General features: G+C 46.1%; 1 protein-coding gene across 1 annotated transcript in view; it reads left to right on the top strand.

The window, feature by feature from the left end:
* Positions 1-25240, top strand: part of LOC137430165 (calcium-binding protein 8-like) — a 90374-nt gene that overhangs the window by 13513 nt on the left and 51621 nt on the right. Inside the window, exon 3 of the mRNA XM_078781060.1 lies at positions 22476-22588. Coding sequence (XP_078637186.1) covers positions 22476-22588 — 113 coding nt within the window. The remainder of the gene's footprint in view (positions 1-22475; positions 22589-25240) is intronic.

A 25240-nucleotide genomic window follows, 5' to 3' on the forward strand; every position in this document is an offset into this window, starting at 1 on the left:
CATTGCTTCCATTTGCTCGTGCAGCCTTTCGAGGAACATTTGTCTTCCAAGATGACAATGCACGGCCTCATCGTGCTCGCATGATCCAACACTTTCTTGCTGACCGTGGTGTAGAGCATATGGAGTGGCCTGCCATGTCCCCGGATATGAATCCGATAGAGAACTTGTGGGCAGAATTAACGTGTCAAATCGACCACTTGGACCAGCAGCTGACCTCTGTGCGTGAATTGCAGCACGCTATTTTCACTGCATGGCAAGCGATTCCTGTCCAAACCTTGGCAAATCTCGTGAACAGCATGCCTAAATGTGTACGTCCTCTCCTGAATGCTCGTGTGGGTTACACGAAGTACTGAACTGTAATTTTACTGTCCGTAATCCCAGTCGTAATTTAACTTTTGTTTTTGTTAAAAAAAATTTGGGCTAATGTGCAAAATAAAGAGATACTTCTGGAAAACGTACAGAAGTTTAACACAGTACTGTCCATGAAATGAGTTCGATATCAGTTTACATCACTTTCAAGGATCAATTTATTTGTTTCGAAATGTCAAATGTGGTTTTTGCTTCTTTTAAAGGTCACATTAACAAAATCTAGAATAATTTCAACATAATTCCAATGAACTTTTGGTTCTAAGACATCTTGAAAAGTAAGTTCACCCCCACAAAAAAAAAATTCCATATTAAATGCCAAGTCTGTAATTTAGATGCACCGACCAAATTTTTCTTCCATTTTGATAAAAAGACTACCAATCAAGGGCAAATTGAAACCTTAAAGCTCTCAACTGGTAACACTGTGACATCACAAGATAATATAAAGAGGGAGGTTTATAACTTCTTTTCAGGCTTGTTTATGGCAAATGATGTTGACGATGACTCAATAAGTTATTTCACATCTGACTTTTTCCATGCTAAGTGCTGCTCAAAGGGATCAGCTTGGCTCCTTACTTTCCTTGGAAGAGCTTACACTTTTCCTTGCTTCTTTACCTACTAGTAAATCTCCTGGATTGGACGACCTTCCAATAGAGTTTTATAAATCCTTTTGACCCTTATTAGGCCCAGAACTATTGGAGGTCTTTCCTAGTTCATTACGTTGTGGTGACTTGCCGATGAGCTGCCGTAGAGCAGTAATTATTTTATTATCTAAGAAAGGAGACCCTCAGCTCATTGATAAATTGGTGTCCAATCTCTCTTCTAAGTTCAGATTATAAAATATTTTCTGAAGTTTAAGCTCGACGCATCGCCCCACTTCTAGAGTCGTTGATTCAAAGTGATCAGTCTTATTGTATCCCTAACCGACAGATACACAACAACATATTTTTATTAAGAGATCTTTGGGATGTGTGCAAAATAAAAAATTAAAATCTTGGTTTGATTGTGCTTGACCAAGAGAAGGCTTTTGACCGTGTAAGTCATCTATATCTTTTCAAGGTCCTAGAGTGTTTTGGACTTGGTCCTGTTTTTCTCTCCGTGGTAAAACTGCTCTATAATGGCATTTCCTCAATACTCAGAGTAAACTCTGAACTGACTTCACCTGTAAAGGTTGGAAGGGGTATCCGTCAGGGATGTCCTTTATCTGGTATTCTGTACTCTTTAACCATTGAGCCTCTTTTTATCAAAGTCCGCAGCATCTTAACCGGATGCAGAAATTTGCTCACAAGACCTGTGAAAGTCTCTGCTTATGCTGACGATATGTGTGTCATCGTACATAATAGCGATGAGATCAAGAAACTGGTGGACTGCTTGGACTATTATGGTTTAGCTTCTTCAGCTTTGGTAAACTGGAACAAGTGCCAGGCGATGTGGATGGGCCCATGCCATCTGCCTATGCCTGTCCTTCCAAAACACCTCACCTGGTCCCTCAACGGAATGAAGTACCTTGATGTTTCCATCGGTGATGCAGCAACGCAAGTGAAAATTTGGGAGGGTCTCGCTGACTCGAACAAAAGCTGCGAAAATGGAAAGGCTTGCTGGCCCTGCTTTCATACCGGGGACGAGTCCTGGTCATCAACAATCTAGCAGCATCTGTACTGTGGCACAGAATCAAAGCCATTCCGCCTCCTGAACACTTTCTGCTGAATATACAGAAGACAATAATAAACTTCTTCTGGAGTGGAAAACACTGGCTTCGTCCAGAGATCCTGAATCTTCCCTTCGAGGAAGGTGGTCATGGTCTTGTGGACATCGTATGCAGGGCAATGGCATTTGGCATCGCCTCAATCTGGCGGCTTCTCTATGGTCCATCAGACCTAGCATGGAGGTCCACTGCTCTCCTCCTCCTCCGTCAAGCCGGCATACTAGACTATTCATCTGGTCTATTTCTAATGAACATGAAATGTATTGATTTGTCCTTGCTTCCACCATTTTATAATATAATTTTAAATGCTTGGCGTGTTTTCATGGTCGACCGTGATTATGTTTCCTACGCCAAAGAGATGTTTTTTTAGTGAACCTCTTTTCTACAACTCTCTTTTCAAAAGAATAAGAACGGAATGCTCCTTTGTTGATTATTTTGTTCAGAACGGTGTCCATCGCGTTGCTGATGTAATGATTGACAACAAGAGATGGTTAAGTGCTGCAGCACTTGCGAATAAAGTTGGCATGCGGTCTAACCGCATAATATCTTCTTTACTATGTGAAATACTTGACGTGTACCGCAGAGTTAAGGTGCACTGGGAGCAATCTTCTCACACTGGTGATGGCCCAATTGTTTGTGAACCAAACCTCTGTTTCCCAAATTTAGAACTCACCCCCACTGTAATGAATTCTGGTACAATAATAAAATATTTACCAAAAATACGTTTTGGATCTGCAGGTCTGGAAAATCGGGTGATATACCAGGCCTGCGTCAAAGCAATCCGGCCCTCCTTAGGAACTTGGTAGTTGAAGAAGTGGCACAATTGCTTGCCTACAGAATACCCCTTCCAACCTAACTGGAAAGCCTATTATCATGTACTTATTCCGAAGAAAACTGCCGACCTGTCGTGGAGGTTGGCACATTGGATATTACCCACCAATAAGCTCTTACATATTTTTCTCCTGAAATATCTGACCATTGTCCCTTCTGTGGTGCTCTTGAGACCTTGTCACATGCTTATGTTGAATGTGCAATGTGCATGCTTGATTCCTTTATTTGTTTTGCTTCATGAAATGTGCACTAAGCTTTCTTTAAACTTTACTTTTGAATTCTTTTATTTTTGGCTTTGTCTCCAACACACACCCAATAGAAGTGGTTCTAGTGAACTTTCTCATTGACACTGCAAAGAAATCAATATATCCCACGAGAAAAATGCAAATTGAAAATCCTTTAAAATGTGCAGATAACCTTCCGGCCTGTTTTAAAGGACTTGTATTTGCCCGTATTAAAATGGAATTTTGTTTCTATACGTCTATGGATAAAGTATTGATCTATAAAAGTATTTGGGCATTAAATAATGCGCTTTGCTCTGTGCAAAATGGTGTGTTGATCACAGATTGATCACTCCTTGAACATAATATGAATTTTTGTGAGGAACAAAACACTTTATTATTTTCTTTTTTTTCTTTTCTTGATGTATTAATGGTCTTTATGTAAATGTTCCCTTTAAAATGGTTTTGCTTGTTGTTTACATTTGATTTGTGAAATGGTTTTATTTATACTTCAAAAAATATATACTTTTTGATATTTTTGTAATAAAAGGAGGTAAAAGTCAAAGTCAAAGTCAGTCTCTCTGTCTTTGTGTGTGTGTCTCTCTCTCTCTCTCTCTCTCTCTCTCTCTCTCTCTCTCTGTGTCTCTCTGTCTCTCTCTGTCTCTCTCTCTCTCTCTCTCTCTCTCTCTGTCGCCACCTGTTGGTGCGTTGGGTGTGGCGTCATGGCGGCTGTGAGCAACTGCTCTGTGTTCTGGTGAGCCCGTTGCGTTTTTTCCCCCCCTCCCCTGCCCCCCTCCCTCTCCTTTTCCATCCTGGGTGTTTCGGCATTGTGTTTTCATCCGTTCTGCACCCTTGTCTTCGAGAGAGAGAGGATTGAGAGCGGGCCCTTTTTGGGTGCGGCCTATTGGCTTTGACGGCGCTTTGTAAGCCATTTTTGTGCTTATAACGCACGTTTATTATTTACTTTAGTTAGATTATTTAGGTTGGATACCTTCTTGTTGGTGTTCGACAAACATTGGGTTCTCCCGGTTCTTGGCTACGAACTTGTCTTTGGTCGAGTTAGAATGGCGGGCGAACGTTTCCGCATTGATACGTACTGTTCGACAAACATTGGGTTCTCCCGGTTCTTGGCTACGAACTTGTCTTTGGTCGAGTTAGAATGGGGGGCGAACGTTTCCGCATTGATACGTAAGAATCGCTAACTCGTAAACACGGGCTAGCTTGTGTTCCTCCCAACGAGGTGGAAATTAACGATGTGCTTTCCGCCATTGGAAACATCGTTGGTGCACACAGTATTCGCGCTGCCTCTCGTATGAATAAGAAATTCGTCGTATTTTTGTCCGAGGAGCACATGGTAGCGAGCGTAGTTGAGCAAGGCTTGTTCATTGAACCGAACACGTTCCTCTCTGTGTTCACTTTACAAGCCCCGACGGTAAAGATTAACATCAGTAATATCCCGCCATTTATTAGAAATGAGGAGTTACGTGAACAATTAAACAAGTTCGGTAAGGTCGTATCGAGGATTTCGATGGTGCCGATGCGAAATGTTTGCGATCGATTATAACATGTCATGTCCTTCAAGAGAGTGGTGTACATGATACTGCCTGCAGATGTAAAAACGCTCAATGTCGTGTTGAATGTGAAAATCAACGGCTTTGAATACAAAATGTATGCCTCCGCGGAGGCTATGACGTGTTTCGGGTGTGGGGCTTACGGGCATGTGAGGAGTGCCTGCCCCAATGCGGTTACACCGCAGGAAAGCGGAGGATTGGGGAGGAGCGACTCCTCTTCACCGCACACTGAGGAGGAGGAGGCGGATCGAGACTCGAGTGGTTAATCTACCCACCGCACCTACTGCAGTAAGCGAAGCGCCAGACCCGACCACTCCGACCGGGGGGGTGGGGGAGGAAGTGATAGATTTAGAACGTGAGGTGACTAACCCCGCTTCCCCCCCGCCCCCCACCTAAGGTGGGAATGAAAGTGGTTGAACCCTCTCCCATTTCGTCCACTGTACACGACAGTGCGGACGATACCATGGAAGTATCGGTGGCGGACACCAGGAAAAAAGGTCAGAAGCGTTCAAGTGATGAATCCTGTGATTCCAAAGAGAAACAAAATAAGATTCAGATCGTGTCAGGCTCGCAGGACCTCCAGGGTGAGGCCTACACCGGAAACTCCTTGGTAGTAACGGAAATGGTACCGGGATTGTGTGTACGTGAGGAAGATTCGCTTGCACAACTTGCCGAGATTGAGCATGACCCGGAAAATAGTCGATCCTCTCAGGATGTGGTAAGTCCTTGTCCTGATAACCAAACTCCCTCAGACGAGTTAGCAGCTGGATCTGCTAGTGAGGAAAAAATAGATAAAGGGGAAAGTCCTTACGACTGTGAGGATAACGTTAACCCTTCCCTGACAGATGAAAATGAAAGGGATGATGAGGTGGGGGACATACTTATAGCCACAGGGGATATGGTAAATCTGGAAGGGTCTGCAAAGAGCACGGAGGTCCTTGACCCTGTAGAATTGCTGTTTCCAAAACAAAGTGCTCAACAAAAAGTAGGAAAAGGTGCAGATCAAGATGAAGCACTTGATTCTGATGAAACCTCTTCTACTCCACTCTTTAGTGCTTCAAGTGCTCAAGAGAGTGAGGCGGGTGATGACAACACCATCACCATGGTTTCTCAAGAAAATGTTATTAAGTTCCTTGATGAAACATTCAGGAAAAGAAATGTAAAAATCAAAGACTACTTTCCGAATCTGCATGATTTTATTTTGACTGCAAAGAACATGATTCGTGAACCCTATCAGGTTAACATGTCAGAACCTCAATTCCAGAGGCTAAGAAAATGTGTAACTCGAGCGGGTAAGGAACTTCATGAATAGTTAACAGAATGGAGATAAAAGTAGCATCCTTAAACATCAACGGTGGTCGCAGTTGTGTGCGTCGCCTCCAGGTGTTTCAAATGTTTCAGAATGAAAAAATTGATGTGCTGATGTTACAAGAGACGCACGCAAATCAGTCTTCTGAGGTTGAGTGGCGTAAAATCTTTAAAGGTTGTCACTTTTTCTCCAGTGCTTTCGTTGATGCCAAGGCTGGTGTGGCAGTAGTTACATCCTAGACTCCAGCCGTTGGAGATCAGATGTAGGGAAATTTGCAAGGGCCATTTACTATCTGTGGAGTTTGTCAGTGGTAACCAAAAGATTTGCACGACTAATGTATTGTTACTGATCGCGGTTTAGATGTTATGATGGGCCGAGCAGATGGTCCAACCGCGACCGTTACAGGATCCCCGACTCACCCGATTCCACCCAAACGTTGGCCGGATCGCACCGCAGCTATTCAATAGGGAAAAGACAAAGGCGACACGGATGTGAAGAAGAAGAAGAAGAAGACAAAAAGGTTGGAAATACTACTAAATTTATTCCTACTATTTACATGCTCAAAGTAACCAAGGAGAAGGAAAGATAATAAAATAATATACAGAAGGATCAGAGACACAGTGCAATTATTAGCTTACCTACAGACTTAATTAAATACCCAGGGACAGAACAAACAAAACAAACTCACGTACACAAGAAGGGTGGAAAGGCAGGAGGTGGATGGCTGGAGGGAGAGGGAGGTCCAAGGGGGTCCTGCAGCTCAACCGGCGCGTTTAGCAGCCGCCGTTCCTTTACGGCCCTGCTCCAAACCGCTGTTCAGGCCCCCAAGCTGCTGCTGTTGTGGCTGCTGTGGACGTCGCGTGCTTTGCCAGGCCTTGTCCGACTCGTCTGGTCCAAACCCTCAACTCGTTCTTGGTCCACTCACTCTTTACCACCGACTCCTCACCTCAACCAACGCAACCAACTGACCACCACCACCGACTCCTCACCGCAACCAACTGACCACCGACTCCACTGACTGACTCCTCACGACTCTCTTTCTTGACGACCAACTCACGACTCACTTGCGTGCGCGCCTTTTATAGCGCCTCCGGCGATTAAGCCGCCGGCCTTTTGGACATGCCCATCGGGGTGCTCACCTCGGCCCTGGTTGGTCGCGCGACCCTCGGGCTCCGCCCTTGATGACGACGGGTGGGCAGGCCCCTCTTCCCCTCTATGACGAGGTGGAGACACGCCTTTCTTCCCCGACTCGAGCACATGGTCAATGGTGGTTTTGGAGGGGATGTAATATGGGCAATCGAGGCTCGGCAATGACGAGAGGGGATGTAATATGGGCAATCGAGGCTCGGCAATGATGAGAGGGGATGTGAAGGAAATGGGGATTTTGGGGATGGGAATGAAAGGGGATCTATTCTCTTTCACTGGTGCAATGGAGTACTTCAATTAATGGGAGACACAGCCTTACCCTAAAACACAGAATAAGAGATAACTATCAACAGGGGTATTCTATTACTTGGCTGATGTGTATGCTTGTGGACTAATTATGGGATGCCCTTTCACCTTTACACAGCTCCGGAGGTAGGGGGGCGCAGAATAAACAATAATAATAATAATACAGCACACAATAAAAAAAATACAGTCCTCATCTCCGCAGCACTGCACCCTCCTCCTCTTAGGCACGTCCCGGGCCTACAACTTTTATTTAGTGTGACACGTAGGTGTAGTTCCCTCTACTTTTAACCTGACCCTGAGTGCGACAGTTTTTAAAACATAAATAAATGTGTCCCGCTGCTCCATTGCACCCTGCCTAACAGACTTACGCCCACAGTTAACCGAATTGCGGAATGGTCTTCAAACTATACACTGACGGTGGGGAGCATTATTTACAATGACGCTATTTTTATTTACAAAACTAACCCAGGACCTGTGATTGTTCTTTCTGGGGGGGAGACAGTCTGCTCTGCATCAATGCACCATTAAAGCACCTAAAAACGCACCAATACACACCCAAGCACCAATCGGTGCAGTCACCATAGTTCATCAAAATAAAAACAACAACCCCTAACCCTGCAGGTGTCTCTTGCTCTTCGGCTCCCTCTGCTGGTTATTATTATTTGGTCTTCCAGATGTTGTCATTCTTTCATTTTCTTACTGGCGGCCTATTTGAACTGAAAAATGCACCCAATGTGTCCTTTTTATTTGATTTTATTTATAGCCCACAGGGCCGACTAGTGTGGTTCACCTGTGGGGCATCGGTGCCCTGTGGCCAAGGTCCGCCAGCAAGATTTCGGGCCCTCATGGCCGGTTCCAGCAGAGGGGCCATGCCCCAACCCATGGGGTCCATAAGTGGTGCTCGGCCACAGACATGTGGTCCATAATGTGGTGCATCAATGCAGACAGCTGGTTCTGGGAATTTCGGGCGCACAATGGTTCATTCAATGGCCGACCCACGCACGCTCCCCTCGGCACCCAATGGCGCACAGGTCATGTGGGAGACAAAAGGGGAAAGACAATTGAGCGAGGGGTAAGGTCACAAGGGTACACATCAATAAGGCAATGCAAGGCGAAATGCGTACGGAGGGCGAAGTGAGAAAGCTCGTCCCTACCGTACGTCACCCCCCTGTCACCTACCCTACCCTTGCCCTTACCCCATATGTACAAAAATCTACACATTTACAAATTCGTCACTACTGTCACGTCTTCCCCATATTTCCCCTATACCAAATTCGTCTCCACAATCCCTCTACTTCAAAATTTGCCATCACCAAATTCATCATCAATCCTCATAAGGAGGCAGAGATGGAACATCAAAGCACAATGTCACACCCACGTCATGATGCGTCTCACAATCCAAACATTTGCATCACTGAAAAATAATAAAACATGGCATGGTGTGGAGTTCCTGTCACCTCAGGTGAGTGGATGCAGATGGTGCGAGGAGACTTCATCCTAACTACTTTCTAAATGACATTAACACACTTTACACTACCCGGGGTCTTTCCCTGCCAATCCATTGGCCACTTACACTATGGGTTCTAAAAACCAATTCCCATTGACCAAACTGTGGTGCTTCTCAATTTGGGGTCTCACTCCCCCGATTCATCTCCCGGTGCCCTCGCACAATTTCTGGGCTGCGACGTGTAGCTCTCCCAGCAGGTCTACCCACCTGCACACCTCCACCACTGCAGTTGCCACCCGAGCTTACCTAGCTCCTCACCCTAACCTAACTAACTGGGGAAGGCCCTCTCCTGGCTCTGTCACCCCTTGGTGCCCTCTGGCACTGGGCTACCCGGGTCCGTCCTCCGGATCCTCGGGCCCCATCCACAACTACCGGCTCCCAGAGCCCACCTGCGGCCTCACCTGGCCGACATCCTCACAGTGGTGGAGCGCCCAACCAACTACACACACTAACAGGCTACACGCCCAGCCATTTCCACAACACTAATGCACCCATCCAAAGACCATTCTTTCACCCGCACCACAGATGCCAATATCCAACCACTATTTACCTGCACCCTCTACCTAACACTTACACTACCCGCCCCGGGTATCCGTGATGGGGGTCCACTCTTCCCCCATTCACACCTTCGCACCATCCACTCCACTCCACAATTTCCACCATACTCACTCCACGACCATCTATTCCAATACTCCATTTATTCCACACTACCATTCTCCATACCTGCTGTTGCACACCTGTGCCCTCACACCTGGTGCCACCTGCACCCTCCTTTCTTCCTGGACCATTTGGTCATCACAATACCCATCATCATCACTCACTCATACACTGCTCCATTCACCTGTTCAGTTGCACACCTGTGCAATCACACCTGTTCAATCCTCAAACACACGGCATCATCTCATCTAACTACTCCCCTCTGAAACTTGCGCTTCCCAGTCGTCCCTTTAAACTATTGCGCTCCCACGTCATTATCATCCACACTAAACTACCTGCGTCCCCACTACAGGTATCAGTCACTAACTAACCTTAACGTTACCTAATGTCATCTTCGCTAGATCCCTACACACGATATATCCTAACCCTCCCGGGCTAGTTTTCACTGCCATACACCCCATAAGCTATAGCGCATTTGCCCCCCACCTGTGAGGGATGGTGGATTTGCCATCCCTCCACATCGGGGAGGTCCTACTATCAATTTTGCACATCCAAATTCCACAAATCAAAAATTTTCCATTTACTGCCAATTCTACCCACTATTATAAATTTCGTATCAAATCACTACTATCATCATCACAGTCCACTATATCCTAGCCTCGGTGCGTCGTGACATCATTAAACTCGGTTCGTAAAGCCGAGCAATGAATTCGGGTGGTTTGGTCGCCTGCAGGTTGAATCCGTCCGGCTTTCGGTTCAAGGGAGGTGGTTTGGTTGGACCGAGGTTCCATGCACCATCTCGGCGCGGCACCTTGTGGTCCCGGGCCCGATGGCTCAATCTCCCCCGGTCGGAACCCCATCCCCACGAGGGGGCACCGTCCGCTTCCTCCCACTCGCCCTTGAACCGGACCGGTCGCCTGGCCCGACAAGGCCCAGACTCGACCGTGCGGGGCGGGGCCAAGCCCGAATCGGCAACGACGCTTCGAAGAGAAGCGACGCAGCATCGATCCGCGCCGGGCCTCGCACCCAACAAAGCACCCCGAGCGCTCGCCTCGGCTATCCGTCGCCCTAACCGCTAACCCGGTTACCGTCGATGCTTCACTTGCATGCTCACGCGCATACGCTACCCCTTTCACCCTCACAAAACCTGGCGTTCCAACGCCGTCCGTACATTTCACCAACGCTCTCCCTGTTACACACCACACCTCTCGCGCACACTCTTGCACACACTTTGGTCCACACCTCTCCTCCGTTACGTCCTCCGTAACACTCACCATGGGCGTGCACTCTTGCATCCACCCACTAACGCGCTCACATGGGCTCTCCCACACCCGCGCTACCACCAATTCAGGTGTGCTTTCTCGCACACGTTCCACCACCACCTTACTCTCCGTGTCACACTCACCCTCGCACGTACACTCCGTATTGCTCTCACTCCCTGTGTCACACCCCGTACACACCGACGTGCATTCTCGCTCGCACTCGGTTTCACTCCCACACTTTATAACACACCCACTCGCCGACGCACACTTTTTCCTCCCACGCATGCCATTTCCACTCACACGGGACCCTTCACCAACGCCCGGATGCTTCCTCGATCCCAAGCGCGCGAAAATTCTTTTGTCGCCAAACATCCTTTTACAAAATCTCCCAGCACAATATACAGCACGACTCACCTGGGGGATCCTTTTCTCCACGCCAACCTGCAAACTTCCATTCGGGTTAAGCACAGCATCGTGATGTGAGCAGGGACTTTGTACATTTTCCATTTCTCCCTGCAATTCCCGGGCTACCTCCGTCATCTCTTCAATTTCAATGCCCACTTCCGCTTTTTCTTTACTCACCTCGACGACCGTTGGCTTTAATAAAACACCCTCCTCTACCTCAGCGGTCGCCGGCTTTTCCAAACCCCGTGTCGCGATTTCTACCCCCGTCATTGTACCCGTGCTTTCCTCCGCTTCGCTCAACCAGCGCTTTTCGACCCGCTTTACCTCGTCGTGCACCCGTGGGACCCTTTCGCCCAACTTGCGGTCTCTGTCCCTCTGCTCCCTTGCCTCCCTATCGGCCCTCATTCCGTTCGTCATTACTTCCATTTTTGCCATCATTTCAATCATAAAGACTCGCACGTACTCTGGCATCTCTGGCTCGGCTGCCGCGACCATGGGCGTGGCTAAATTTGGTGCCGCTGTAACCACGTGCGCGAGAGCGCCATTTTGTGCACCTGATACCCCCTCAACCACACCTTCTTTACTCTCCTCCACCCTTTCCTCCACATACATTTCCCCGAGGTCCTGGGTCGATTCTACCCCGTCTATCTCTCCCACCGACATCCGATCGCCTTGACCAGCCATGGCGCGATTTCAAAGTTCAGGTTTTGTAAAACAAAACAAATTTCGGCCGCTCCAAATTTTGACCAAATTTTTTTTTTTTAGATGTTTTAAAAATTTGGTTCGGGCCCCGAATCTCACTCCCAGACACCAATTGTTACTGATCGCGGTTTAGATGTTATGATGGGCCGAGCGGATGGTCCAACCGCGACCGTTACAGGATCCCCGACTCACCCGATTCCACCCAAACGTTGGCCGGATCGCACCGCAGCTATTCAATAGGGAAAAGACAAAGGCGACACGGATGTGAAGAAGAAGAAGAAGACAAAAAGGTTGGAAATACTACTAAATTTATTCCTACTATTTACATGCTCAAAGTAACCAAGGAGAAGGAAAGATAATAAAATAATATACAGAAGGATCAGAGACACAGTGCAATTATTAGCTTACCTACAGACTTAATTAAATACCCAGGGACAGAACAAACAAAACAAACTCACGTACACAAGAAGGGTGGAAAGGCAGGAGGTGGATGGCTGGAGGGAGAGGGAGGTCCAAGGGGGTCCTGCAGCTCAACCGGCGCGTTTAGCAGCCGCCGTTCCTTTACGGCCCTGCTCCAAACCGCCGTTCAGGCCCCCAAGCTGCTGTTGTGGCTGCTGTGGACGTCGCGTGCTTTGCCAGGCCTTGTCCGACTCGTCTGGTCCAAACCCTCAACTCGTTCTTGGTCCACTCACTCTTTACCACCGACTCCTCACCGCAACCAATGCAACCAACTGACCACCACCACCGACTCCTCACCGCAACCAACGCAACCAACTGACCACCGACTCCACTGACTGACTCCTCACGACTCTCTTTCTTGACGACCAACTCACGACTCACTTGCGTGCGCGCCTTTTATAGCGCCTCCGGCGATTAAGCCGCCGGCCTTTTGGACACGCCCATCGGGGTGCTCACCTCGGCCCTGGTTGGTCGCGCGACCCTCGGGCTCCGCCCTTGATGACGACGGGCGGGCACGCCCCTCTTCCCCTCTATGACGAGGTGGAGACACGCCTTTCTTCCCCGACTCGAGCACATGGTCAATGGTGGTTTTGGAGGGGATGTAATATGGGCAATCGAGGCTCGGCAATGACGAGAGGGGATGTAATATGGGCAATCGAGGCTCGGCAATGACGAGAGGGGATGTGAAGGAAATGGGGATTTTGGGGATGGGAATGAAAGGGGATCTATTCTCTTTCACTGGTGCAATGGAGTACTTCAATTAATGGGAGACACAGCCTTACCCTAAAACACAGAATAAGAGATAACTATCAACAGGGGTATTCTATTACTTGGCTGACGTGTATGCTTGTGGACTAATTATGGGATGCCCTTTCACCTTTACACAGCTCCGGAGGTAGGGGGGCGCAGAATAAACAATAATAATAATAATACAGCACACAATAAAAAAAATACAGTCCTCATCTCCGCAACAGTATACTGCCCTAGTGCTAACTCTGCAAGAAGTGCTTTTCTTCACAAGTTAGCGGGTTTTTTAAGCACTATTGACCTGTCCATGTTGGTTTGTCTGGGGGGAGACTACAACTGTACCCTCAACCCACAACTTGATAGAAACACTCCTGAGCCTCATCCACCGAGTGCAAGGCCTTTGGCACAGCTCATTAAAAAATTTCAACTTGTGGATGTGTGGCGGGTACAGAACCCTAACATCCGGCAGTACACGTGGGTTTGTGCCGCAAGAAATCTTTTGACAATGGCTCGTTTGGATAGAATTTATGTTAACCATGATGAGGTAAATCTTGTTAAGAATTCTTATATAAGGCCATCTGGTTTTTCTGATCATCACATGGTTGTTGTTGTATGTGGCTTACCTCATCACGTTTGTAGAAGTGCATATTGGACTTTCAATGTCAAACTTTTACAAAGTGAGCATTTCAAAGAAGCATTCAGAATGGTATGGAAGGAATGTGAAATGCAAAAGTTTTCCTACCTAAATTTAAGGCAATGGTGGGATTGCACAAAATCCCAAATTAAGTGCTTTTGCCAGCAATACTGTCGTTATAATACCTGTAACACACTCGGTGTGATAACTGCCTTAAAAAACGATATACTTTATTGTGAGCAGAAATCTGGAATGTCCAACGAAAATGTCCAGCAGTTGTCAGAGAAAAGAACACTACTGGCTGAAATGGTGAAAGAGCGTGCATCTGGAGCTTTCGTCCGACTGCGAATGGACAATATCCAACTTGACAAACCAAACAAAGACTTTTTCAACTTGGAAAAGACAGCCAAGATCCCTCAACAAATTCACGCTTTGCGCTCTTCTGCCGGTGCGCTTCTGTCTTCTCAAAGTGACATCAAGGATGAATTACGAAACTTTTATTCAAAGCTGTTTGCCTTGAGAACTGTGAACCAGGAAAACAGAAACGGGATGTTTGAACTGCTCCCATCTCTGTCTGAAGACCAGCAACAACAACTGGAGCCTGGCATCTCTCTCGGAGAACTTACTGCTGCTCTTAAAGGAATCCAAGATGGGAAAGCCCCTGGACTTGATGGCCTCCCAGTTGAATTTTACAAGGCCTTTTGGGACATTCTAGGCCCTACTCTACTTGACATCTTTCATGATAGCCTTGAACAAGGTGAATTGCCACTAAGTTGCCGGAGGTCAGTTTTGTGTCTCCTTCCAAAAAAAGGAAACTTGCAAGATGTCACAAATTGGTGGCCTGTGTCACTCCTAAATACAGACTATAAAATATTGTCGAAGGCGCTCACGATACGTCTAAAGGAAGTCATCCCCCTTTTGATTGATATTGATCAGTCTTATTGTGTTCCTGAGCGTTCTATTTACGATAACATTTTTTTGGTGAGAGACTTGATCAGTCTCGGTCGTACTACATCTCATGGTTTTGGTTTGGTTCTTTTAGATCAAGAAAAAGCTTTTGACAGTGTTGACCATTCTTTTTTGTTTGCTGTACTAAGGAGAGCTGGTTTTGGACAAAATTTTGTTTCCTATGTTAAGTTGTTGTATGAAAATGCACCCTGTCTGTTAAAGGTAAACAACAGCTTATGTCGCCCTTTTCCCTTTCAGCGAGGCATCCGTCAGGGCTGCCCGCTTTCAGGAATGCTACACAGTCTCTCGGTCGAACCTTTACTAGCTTTGCTCCGAAACTCAGTGGAAGGAGTCTCCTTAACAAAAAACCACAAAATGGTTACTTCAGCTTATGCGGATGACATTTGTGTTGCTGTTTCCAGCCAAAATGATGTGGGTGAGGTCTCTCGATGTCTGTCCCAGTTTGAGCTCGCCTCCACGGCAAAAGTAAATTGGAACAAAAGTGTTGCCTTATGGGTGGGCCCCTGTCCACCTTCCTCAGCCCTGCCTGTGTTACCAGGAGGAATGCAGTGGAACAAAGAGGGGTTATTTAGGGTTATTTCTCGGAGTCCAAGCATATGAACAAAAAAATTGGGAGGGCTTCTTGGAAAGAATTAAGCAGAAACTGGCTAGATGGAAACGGTTGCACCACCTTCTATCGCTTAAGACAAGGGTGACAATAATAAATAACCTGGTGGTTCCTTTTATTTGGCATAAAGTTATCCCCCTCCAACCTCCGAGATACTTGGTCACAGGCATTCAGAGGGTTCTAACTCAGTTTTTCTGGGGAGGCCACCATTGGCTTGGACCAGACATGGTGTGCAGACCCCGAAATGCAGGTGGCCAAAGCTTGATACATGTTCCGAGTCGGATAATGGCTTTCCGCATGTTGACGATAAAGCGTTTATTGTATGGTGAGTGTGTCCCGTGGTGGCCTCTCACAAATGCTTGGCTGCAGGAAGCAGATGGGTTGAAGTATGACCGAGAGCTCTTCCTCATGGACCTGCAGCATGTCAACACGACTCTGCTCCCCGAGTTTCATCAGAGCCTTCTGAATGCCTGGCAAGTCCTTGGAATACAACGATTAGAGGTGTCCTACGATGCCAAAAAATATATGCATGAGCCATTGGTTCTGAATCCTTTATTCCCTGAAATTTCAACCTCCAGGTCATTTATGCATTGCTTCACCTGTAATGGAATAAACAGAGTGCGAGACCTGATGAAGCCTTCCCTAAATGGATGGGTATCCACCGGTTCTCTCACATCAGAAGTGGGGGTTCGGTCATCTAGAATGGTGGACAAAGTTTTGAGAGTTCTGATTAAAACTTTCAGGGAATTAAATATCGGGTGGACTGGGGCAGATGAAGTGGTGGACTCTCGTCTCTATTTCCCCGAGCTCCAAGTCACCTCAAAAAAACAACAGTGTGTCTTCTCAAAGTCAGATGGTTGCGGTGTGTTTCATGTGATGGGGAAAAAAGTTATTTATGGGATATGCCAAGAGGTGCTTATACCGGGTTTCACAAAACCTTAAAAAAATCGGTGGGATGAGATCATTCCGGCTAGTTCGTTCCTATCTCCAGTGTGGAAAGAGATGTATAGGTCTCCAACTTTAGGTCGAACCGGAGACTTAAATTGGAGACTAGTTCATCAGGCCCTGGTCACCAAGTACTTACTTAATAAGTTTGATCCTTCTGTACAGAATGTTTGTCCTTTTTGTGAAGAGGCTGAAAATGTGACCCATGCTTTCGTGAAATGCAAGAGATTGGTACCCCTTTTTTGTTTCCTCCAACAGTTATTTTATAAATTTAAGTTTGTTTTTTCTGTTGCAATTTTTGTGTATGGCATTGAAAGGAGCACCAAGAGCAAGACAGCGGTCCCTTTCTTGAATTTTCTGTGCGGAATTGCTAAACTTGCAATATATAAAACGAGGAAGATCAAATTGAGCGGCAGAGATGAAAATGTGCTGTTTTGCTTTAAAGGAATAGTGTCGGCCCGGATAAGTTTCGGCAGTGTGAATGACGATTTTTTTTACAGATGAGGTGTTGTTTGTTTTTGTAAATTGTACTTACGCTCAATGTCCACATATACATGTATATACATCCTTTTTGCTTGTACAACTTTCTTTTCTTGTAAAAAAATTTGTGGTGTTTTTCCATGTGTGTTTTGATACTTTTATAATAAAAGCACATAAAAGTCTCTCTCTCTCTCTCTCTCACTCTCTCTCTCTCTCGCCCCCTGCTGGCCGTTTGTGTGTTGGGCGTGGCAATACGGCAGCTGTGCATGTGTGGTGAGGTGCGAGCTGCTCCGGCTTTCGATCTTTCTGCACCTCCCCACTTTTTTTGGTCGTTGTTCTCACCTTTTCCTTTCCATTTTTGCTTATTTTCACATTGTGTATTCTCTGTCTCCCCCCACTACTCCATTTTCATCAAACCCAGTACCACAACCCTCATCCTCCCTTCCCATTTTTCCTCCCCCCACCTCCCAGTTCCACGCCCGTTCCACCCGCTCGGTCTTCCCTTCCTCCGACCGTTCCTCCCCCTTCCCACCCCCCCCCCACTCGTTCTCCTCACCCCACTCGTTCCCCTCACCCCCCTCCCCGCCTCCATTGCATTCCTCGCTTGTGTTGCTATCTCTATTTTTACTTTTTTCCACTTTCGTTTCTTCCCCTGAGATACAGAGAGAGAGAGAGAGAGAGAGAGATCCCACACCTTTCGGTGAGATCGAGGGGTGAGTCCATCAGCACTCTGACGGGTTGTCGTGATTTCTCGACGCTTTCCTCATTGAGAGGTGTGTTTTCCTCGCAATACTTTCACTCGTGCTGGTGTATGCCGAGTAGCGCTTTTCCCTTCCCCCCCCCCCCCCTACTTGTACAGAAAGCTGTCCACTCTCCCCAAATCCATCTCGGCTTAGGCCGAGGGTTTTCCGATCGTCGTAATGTCGGCACGTTCCCGCTACGCTTCCTTTGAGGGCTTGACGTGGAAACATGGCATGGTTTGCGTTCCAGGTTCCTCCTAACGAGGTCACCGTGGAAGACATCGTTATTGCGGTGGGTAACATAATCGGGCTTGAGAAAATCCGTGCAGCTTCACGGATGAACAAACGCCTGGTAATATTCGTAGCCGAAGAGCAGCTTGTACATGAAATTGTGGCGACCGGTTTGTCTACCGAGAATGGACATTTTGTCCTGGTCTCCCCACTGGACACCCCAGCCGTGAAAGTCTTGATATCAAATTGTCCCCCATTCCTGAAAAACGATTTAATTTTAAAAGAGCTTTCTCGGTATGGTACAGTGGTGTCAGAGATCACGATGTTATCTCTGGGGTGTCGCAACGAGCATGCTAAACACATCATGTCCTTCCGGCGGCAGGCGTACATTGTGTTTCCTGCATCCAATGTGGACAAGGTGCTCAACGTGGTATTTACGTTTCGTGTGGATAATCACGAGTACCAGGTATATGCGTCCACGAAAACTTTAAAATGTTTCGGCTGTGAGAACTTTGGGCATCTAAAACGGTTTTGTCCACAAATTGCCCCCACAGTAGCCGAGCAGACAACACCCCCTGTTACTGTGACAGAAAACGTACCACCGACATCGAAAACCTCTGAAAATGAAAACGTTTGGGATGGTTTTACACTCGTCTCCTCTTAGAAAAAGAGGAAAACACCTCGGAATGTCCCTCCAACCCATAAGGAAAAGAAGGTGGTGTTAGACTCTGATGCATTGGATTCAGTACCACCTGATAAAACTTCGATGAGTAATCGATATGAAGTATTGCTAAATGTGAATGCATATCCTCTGCCTGCTGCCGATATGGACCCTCAGCCTAATGTGGAGGAGTTGCATGTGCTACCTCCAGATGAGGTTGGAGTGCAAACCACGTTAAATCCTTGTGCGGATTATGACAAGTCGGGTCGAGACTCGACTGGGGGGCAAAAATAGCAAATTTCGACCCCTCAGTGTTCCAACGCACCTGGCAGCGATATTTCAAATCAAATAGTCGTTGTACCGGCTCATTTAGAAAATGTACCTGAGCACAATGATTGTCCCGAGGAAGAACCTCAAATTGTGCAACAGGTAGCAGAATCGCCCCTCCCCCCACATTACCCGGGGTTCTGGTGGAATCTTTCCCTCAACCTGTTCCTACAGAAACAGGGCAGGATGACACCTGCACCCCACAGAGTATTCTGGTGTCTCAAGAGCCGGGGGTCCCAGATAGTGCTTCTGACATGTCTGAGGAGGAATCCTATGACATTGAGGAATTCCCCACATACAGTGATTCCAACGTCTTACCATCGCAAATACTCAAGTTTCTGAACCTGACTTTTAGGAAAATATACAGTGCGTATCAAAAAAAAGGTAATGCCAATTCAAGGGGTTAATATCCAAAGGTTATTAATTTTGACAATTTACATGTGGTTTCCTAATTAAGAGGAGATCCTCAGCTTTCCATTGATACCTTCCATGCATCATTGTTGTCACACATGACCGAGTACATGTTCATTGAAAATGATAAGTTGAAATCGCATTTTTACAAGTTTGGCTAATCGATGCAAGTCAGGATAATTGGTGCAAAATGAACGTCAGATGTGAACTTTTCTCAGTAATGATTGGCCTTTATGCACCCACACCTTCAACATGTCCACCTCCCCTTTCAACACAAAGCTCACAGTGGCGGAGCATGCCCTGAACTGCTCATCTCACCATAGCCGGGTCATTGCGCAAAGCATCCACTTCATGTCGAATATGGCCCTGCAATTCGTCAAGATCATGGGGAGGAGTTACGAACACCTTGTTCTTTAAATGTCCGCAAAGGAAATAATCACATGATGTGAGGTCAGGTGATCTTGGCGGCCATTCCACTGCATGGTTGAGGGCGATGGCTCGGTCTCCAAAGAGTTCCCTCAGTCGATCTCGGACAGCGATAAGACGATGTGCTGGGGCGCCGTCTTGGGCCCACCAGAGATATCTGAAGAAACCACGAACCTGTCGCTCAAAGTTCTCCTCCAGCTGCGGTAAAACTTCATCATTGATCATCTGCAGATACCTGTTACCATTGACATTCCTTTGAAAGAAAAATGGTCCGATCACCTGACCACTTCCACAAAGTCCCAACCAAACAGTCCACTTTTGTCGATTCATGTTAGTGTCAAAATTAAATTCCGGGGGTTGTCCTGTCGGTGCATATTCAAGAACATTATGGGTATTGACCTTGCCATCCAAAGCCTTGCCTTGCGAAAGCAGCTTCGTCGCCGATAACGAGATACCGCAGGAAATTGACATCTGCTTCGAAACGTGCTATCAACCATCTGGCAAGCACCAGCCTCCTGGCAAAATCCCCTGGCGTAAGTTGATGCCGGATGTGAATTCGATATGGATGTTGGTGGAGGTCCAGTCTTGTGATTCAGTTGAATGTTGCCGAAGGCAATCCCGTCCCATTTCGTCTTGCGCTGGTATCCCTCGGATGCTCCAAAACGTGCTGCCTTACTGCTGCAATGTTCATTTCCGATCGCCCAGTGCGCCTCCTACCAGAATTCTCCTTGTTGCGGTTGAGGCTAGTTGATATATAAGATTTGATGCTCTTGGTATTTTCTAACATTCGCCCAGATGGTTTTGACCTCTGGAGGCTCCCGTTCTGGGAAACGTTCCCTGAACGCATCACGAGTTCGCTGCAAACTTCCAGGTTGGTGAAAGGTTGTAACCACGAAGGTCCGCTGTTCAGTTGTAAATTGAACCATCTTTTCAATGACTCAGACTGTCTCCAAACCCATACACTGTAGGCCCATCTTAAATACCGATCTTAAACAAAGGATGACGCAACCGACGATTACCAGACCAGCTTAACAATTTTATATAATCAACTTGGCAGTCGACAAGTAATGTGTCCATTTCAAACTGTCTTGCACCGATTAGCCAAGCTTGTAAAAATGCGATTTGAACTTGTCATTTTCAATGAACATGTACTCGGTCATGTGTGACAGCAATGATGCATGAAAGGCATCAATGGAAAGCTGAGGATCTCCTCATAATTGGTAAACCACATGTAAATTGTCAAAATTAATAACCTTTGCATAACCCTTGAAAATTAATAACCCTTGAATTCGGATTACCTTTTTTTTGATACGCTCTGTGTATGTGTATATATATATATATTAAACTTGATGTTGCGTCGTGTCTGCTTACATTAGTTGGTGGACGTTGACGATCCCACGGTGTCTCTGCTGAAGAGTAAGCGAGTTACCTAAAGCACCCTGAACAAATTACAAATTCCTGCCTCTATTGTAGGTCGCAAGTGCTCTGGTCTTGTTTGAAATTCCTTGTAACGTTCTTTGAAGGAAGTTATTTTTATTTTGACCGTTACACCCCTTGCTGTGTGGTTGTGGTTGCTTGTGTGTGGTTGTTGTCTGGCCAGTATCTCCAACTACGAAGGGTATCGACTAAGAAGGGCAATCAATTCCAACAGTCGGTCCAACTAACAGTCGGAAATGGGCCAACTAACTAAGATTAGGGTCTTTTGAACTACGTGGCTAAAATGTGTAAACACGGATGTTCTCATCCTGTTAGCCAACTCATTATGGAGAATTGTGGAAAAGTCGAAACACTTTCCAGCTCTGTTTTATTACTGATATAAAACTGAATTTGCCACTGTTTGTACGGCTTGGAATATTCCTGCCAAACCACTGTTCTGTATTTATGTTCAACTAACACGATTTAATTTTCGTCCTAACCTTAGTGGTTTAATGAGATTTTTGAAATAAATCTGACCAAATTATTTTCCAGGCCAAAATATAAGATTTGATGTTCCAACTTGGCAGAAATTTGTGGTAAATTGCTTTGTAAACATCATACTGTTGTGATATGGTAAAAAGCTATTATAATAATGTCTTTTTTTTTATAAGTCATAATAATTCGAGCTTTCATTTTTGCCAAAATTTATTAGATATTGTGATAATAAAAATATAACATGATACGTGCGTAACGGTTAATGTCGACTTTTCATTTGAGAAAATCTAAAGTACAAGGAGGTTGATGAAGCTATTTATTGAGGCATTCTCCAGTTACGCATTATTCATTTTCTCTGGTTACGCATACACACAAAACGATGTGGTTAATTTTTTAAAATGAATTAATGTATTTCTTTTTCATTTTACATATGTACACAAATATTGCACACACATACACACACACACACACACGCACACACAACGGAGGTGGATACTTTGAGACCTGGTAGGTCTCCAATCCCTCTCCTGAAACCCACCCAAGTGTGAAGATAGCGACCAACAGCAACTTGCATGCACACACAGACACTTACACATATATACGTGCACACACTCATATATGTATACACACACACACGATGGTGGACACTTTTAGATCTGGGAGGGCTGGTAATCTTGAATACAAATACATAAATGCCCACATGGGCTTCTTACGCTGGTTTGGAAGAAAAATACATTTAAAAAAACAAGGCAATGCACACCAAAATGCATCCCGTGGCTGCAAATCCTCCATCTTCCACAAAAGACAAGGGATCACTTTAAATCTATCTTCTTCATATCCCCATCTGTTCCTCTCCTTCTCACTCACTCACCCTCTCCCTCCATTTCGGTGTCACGGCCTTTCTATTGTGGATGAGAATAACCACATCTATTTTTGCAGGAGATGGCCAGGTGAACTTTGAAGAGTTCATGACATTGCTTGGCCCAAAGCTGTCTATGACCGATTCACCAGACCAATCGCTGGGTAACGAGTTCGACACCATATTTTGGAAGGTGGGTGAGCAAGTGCTGGAGTTTACTCCGAGATGGTTTAAGTGTGTGTTGACTCGCAGTTATCACAGAAAACCACAATGAAGTGAAGATATTCGCACAACTTTACCACTGGAGTAGTTTGTGTATGAGCATAAGTATATAACTTTTTTTTTTAAATACATCTTTTGTTATAGGTGTCAATATTAACAATATTGTATGAAGATGTCTATGTTAGAGGTAGTTGCAGATTTGAAGTGTGGGTGGTGTAATTGTGTATTTTATTTGTTGTGGGATTGAGACGAAAAAATGACAAAAATGACCTTGTTTGGTTGTTTTTTTGGGATTCCATCTCGACATGCTTTTTCATTTGAAAAAAATGTTGTTTTCTTGTTTAACTCATTTTTTGCCAATGACGTCAGTTTGTCAGTGTGGCTCCTTTCGTTTAATCTACGACATATGATGAACCACATCCTTTTTACAGAGCATTAGTGCTACCAAAGCATTTTATTGGCAAGGGTTAAACTAGGTGGTTTGCCATTGCCTTCCCAGCATTGTTTGTCCATGCACTATCCTTTCAAAGTATGAACGTCAAGCAAGGAAGCAGCATATACCATTTTAAAGTTTTTGGTATGACTCCCGATGGGGTTTGTACCACCGACCTATCAGACTCAGGGCGGAACAATTACATGGCAGCTACATACATGTCAACTGGTGCTTGGTTGTCTGTCTGAATATCTAGAACCACCTTTGGAGGCCATTTTTCCCCGCAGAGCAGGGGTTGGCCTTTTTCGGACACCGTGGTCCCCTTTTTCGGGCACCGTGGTCCCCTTTTTCGGGCTCCGTGGTCCCCTTTTTCGGGCTCCGTGGTCCCCTTTTACGGGCACCATGGTCCCCTTTTTCGGGCACCGTGGTCCCCTTTTTCGGGCTCCGTGGTCCCCTTTTTCGGGCTCCGTGGTCTCCTTTTTCGGGCACCGTGGTCCCCTTTTTTGGGCACCGTGGTCCCCTTTTTTGGGCACCGTGGTCCCCTTTTTCGGGCACCGTGGTCCCCTTTTTGAAGCAATGTTTTACGGCCGGATGCCCTTCCTGCCGCCAACCCTGTTAGTCGCCTCTTGCGACACACAGGGAATTACCAGTGAACTGGTACTTAATTTTCCGACCTCGGAAGGATGAACAGGCTGTCTGAATATCTAGGTAGGAACGAAATTAAAGAAACACAATTTTTTAATGTAGAGCGGGGATTACTTTGGCATCGTAGTACACGGAATATTAGAGGGTAAGTACGCAACGTCTGCGATGTCAACTTTTCGCACTGATTTTAACAACTGGGTCAGGATTGTGGGAGTGAAGAGGGTGGATTAAAGGAGGATGGATGAACGCGGAGGAGGATTTTGTTGTGCAGATGAGCTTGATGGGAAGATTGATAAAAAGCCGGATGCAGTGGGCTGGTCATGTGGTGTTGATGGAGGAAGAGAGAATGGTATAAAGAGTGGATAGGTTGAGGGAGCAAGGTGGGAGGAAATGAGGTAGGCCGTGGTTGAAATGGGAAGAATGTGTGAGGAGTGATATCAATAAGGTGAGAGTGGTTAGAGAATGGAGAGTGGTGGATGAGGACAGAGGAAAGTGGAGGATTTTCATAGGCAAGGCGGGGCAGAAGCTTTCTTGGTACCATTGGACCTCACCCCTTTATAAACGGAAGAGGAGGAAGACAAAGAATAAAAGCGATAAATCACCTTATTTGTTCAGTCCATCATTGCTTAACACTTGGTTCCTTCGGAAAACGATAATAGCTGAAAGTATGACTCTCCGATTGCTCATTACAATCTGGAATGAAACACTCTACCATCCTCACAAAGCTACAGCGGCCATATACTACGACAACCAGGCCGTGCGTAGTCATGCCAACATGACATCATCGCTCTGGAGCTCTTTTGTGGTGTATTTTTTTTAAAATCAGATTTAAAAAGAAAAAATTTGGTACAGGTGCAATACACAAGAGCATGTCGCTTCCTTCCATTGTAATAATGGTAATTGCTTGATCCGTAATTGTGCTGGGTAGGATGACTTTTATAACCACTTCTGAAGATGAACAATTTGGCGATTTTGCGATCTCTCGTAGTATTTTAGCGATGCACTCTGGCGTTTTTTTTCATTCTTGTTAGTTGTTGAAACATTCGAGAATATAAGGTATGGCTTTTAAATGCTTATTATGACTTCACTCTATAGTAGTGTTATGAATTTGGGTGGAGGAATATCTAGAGCCAGATAGATCTGTATAGGTAGGTATCCGACTGTTGTGATAGGGAATCTACCTGTAATAGGTTCTATGTTTAGCCCGGTTTGTCGGTATAAGCTGTATTGGTGTCCCCGCCACGAGGGGGCGGGGCGTGCTAAATAGTGCAGGGATTATGGGTAAAATTCCCTCGTTCGTCATTCCCTCTGTCGCCAATCCAGTGTCCATTATGGCAACGCACTCATATAAACACTTAGATAGGTCCTTAGTGCACACATTAAATAATTCCCCTCCCTTACCACAATGACTTTGGGAAACAGGCAGGAAGCCAGATCGGGGCACCGCCGCATGGGCCGCAGCCAGCCACACCACCAGCTGGCCTAGCAACGAGCCTCGTGGCAGGCTGTAGCCACACCCAGGAGGACTGTGATTGGTCTGTGGAA

This window comes from Myxine glutinosa, chromosome 6 (assembly GCF_964187855.1).
Source record: "Myxine glutinosa chromosome 6, kmMyxGlut1.1, whole genome shotgun sequence".
In the NCBI taxonomy this organism is placed as follows: Eukaryota; Metazoa; Chordata; class Myxini; order Myxiniformes; family Myxinidae; genus Myxine; species Myxine glutinosa.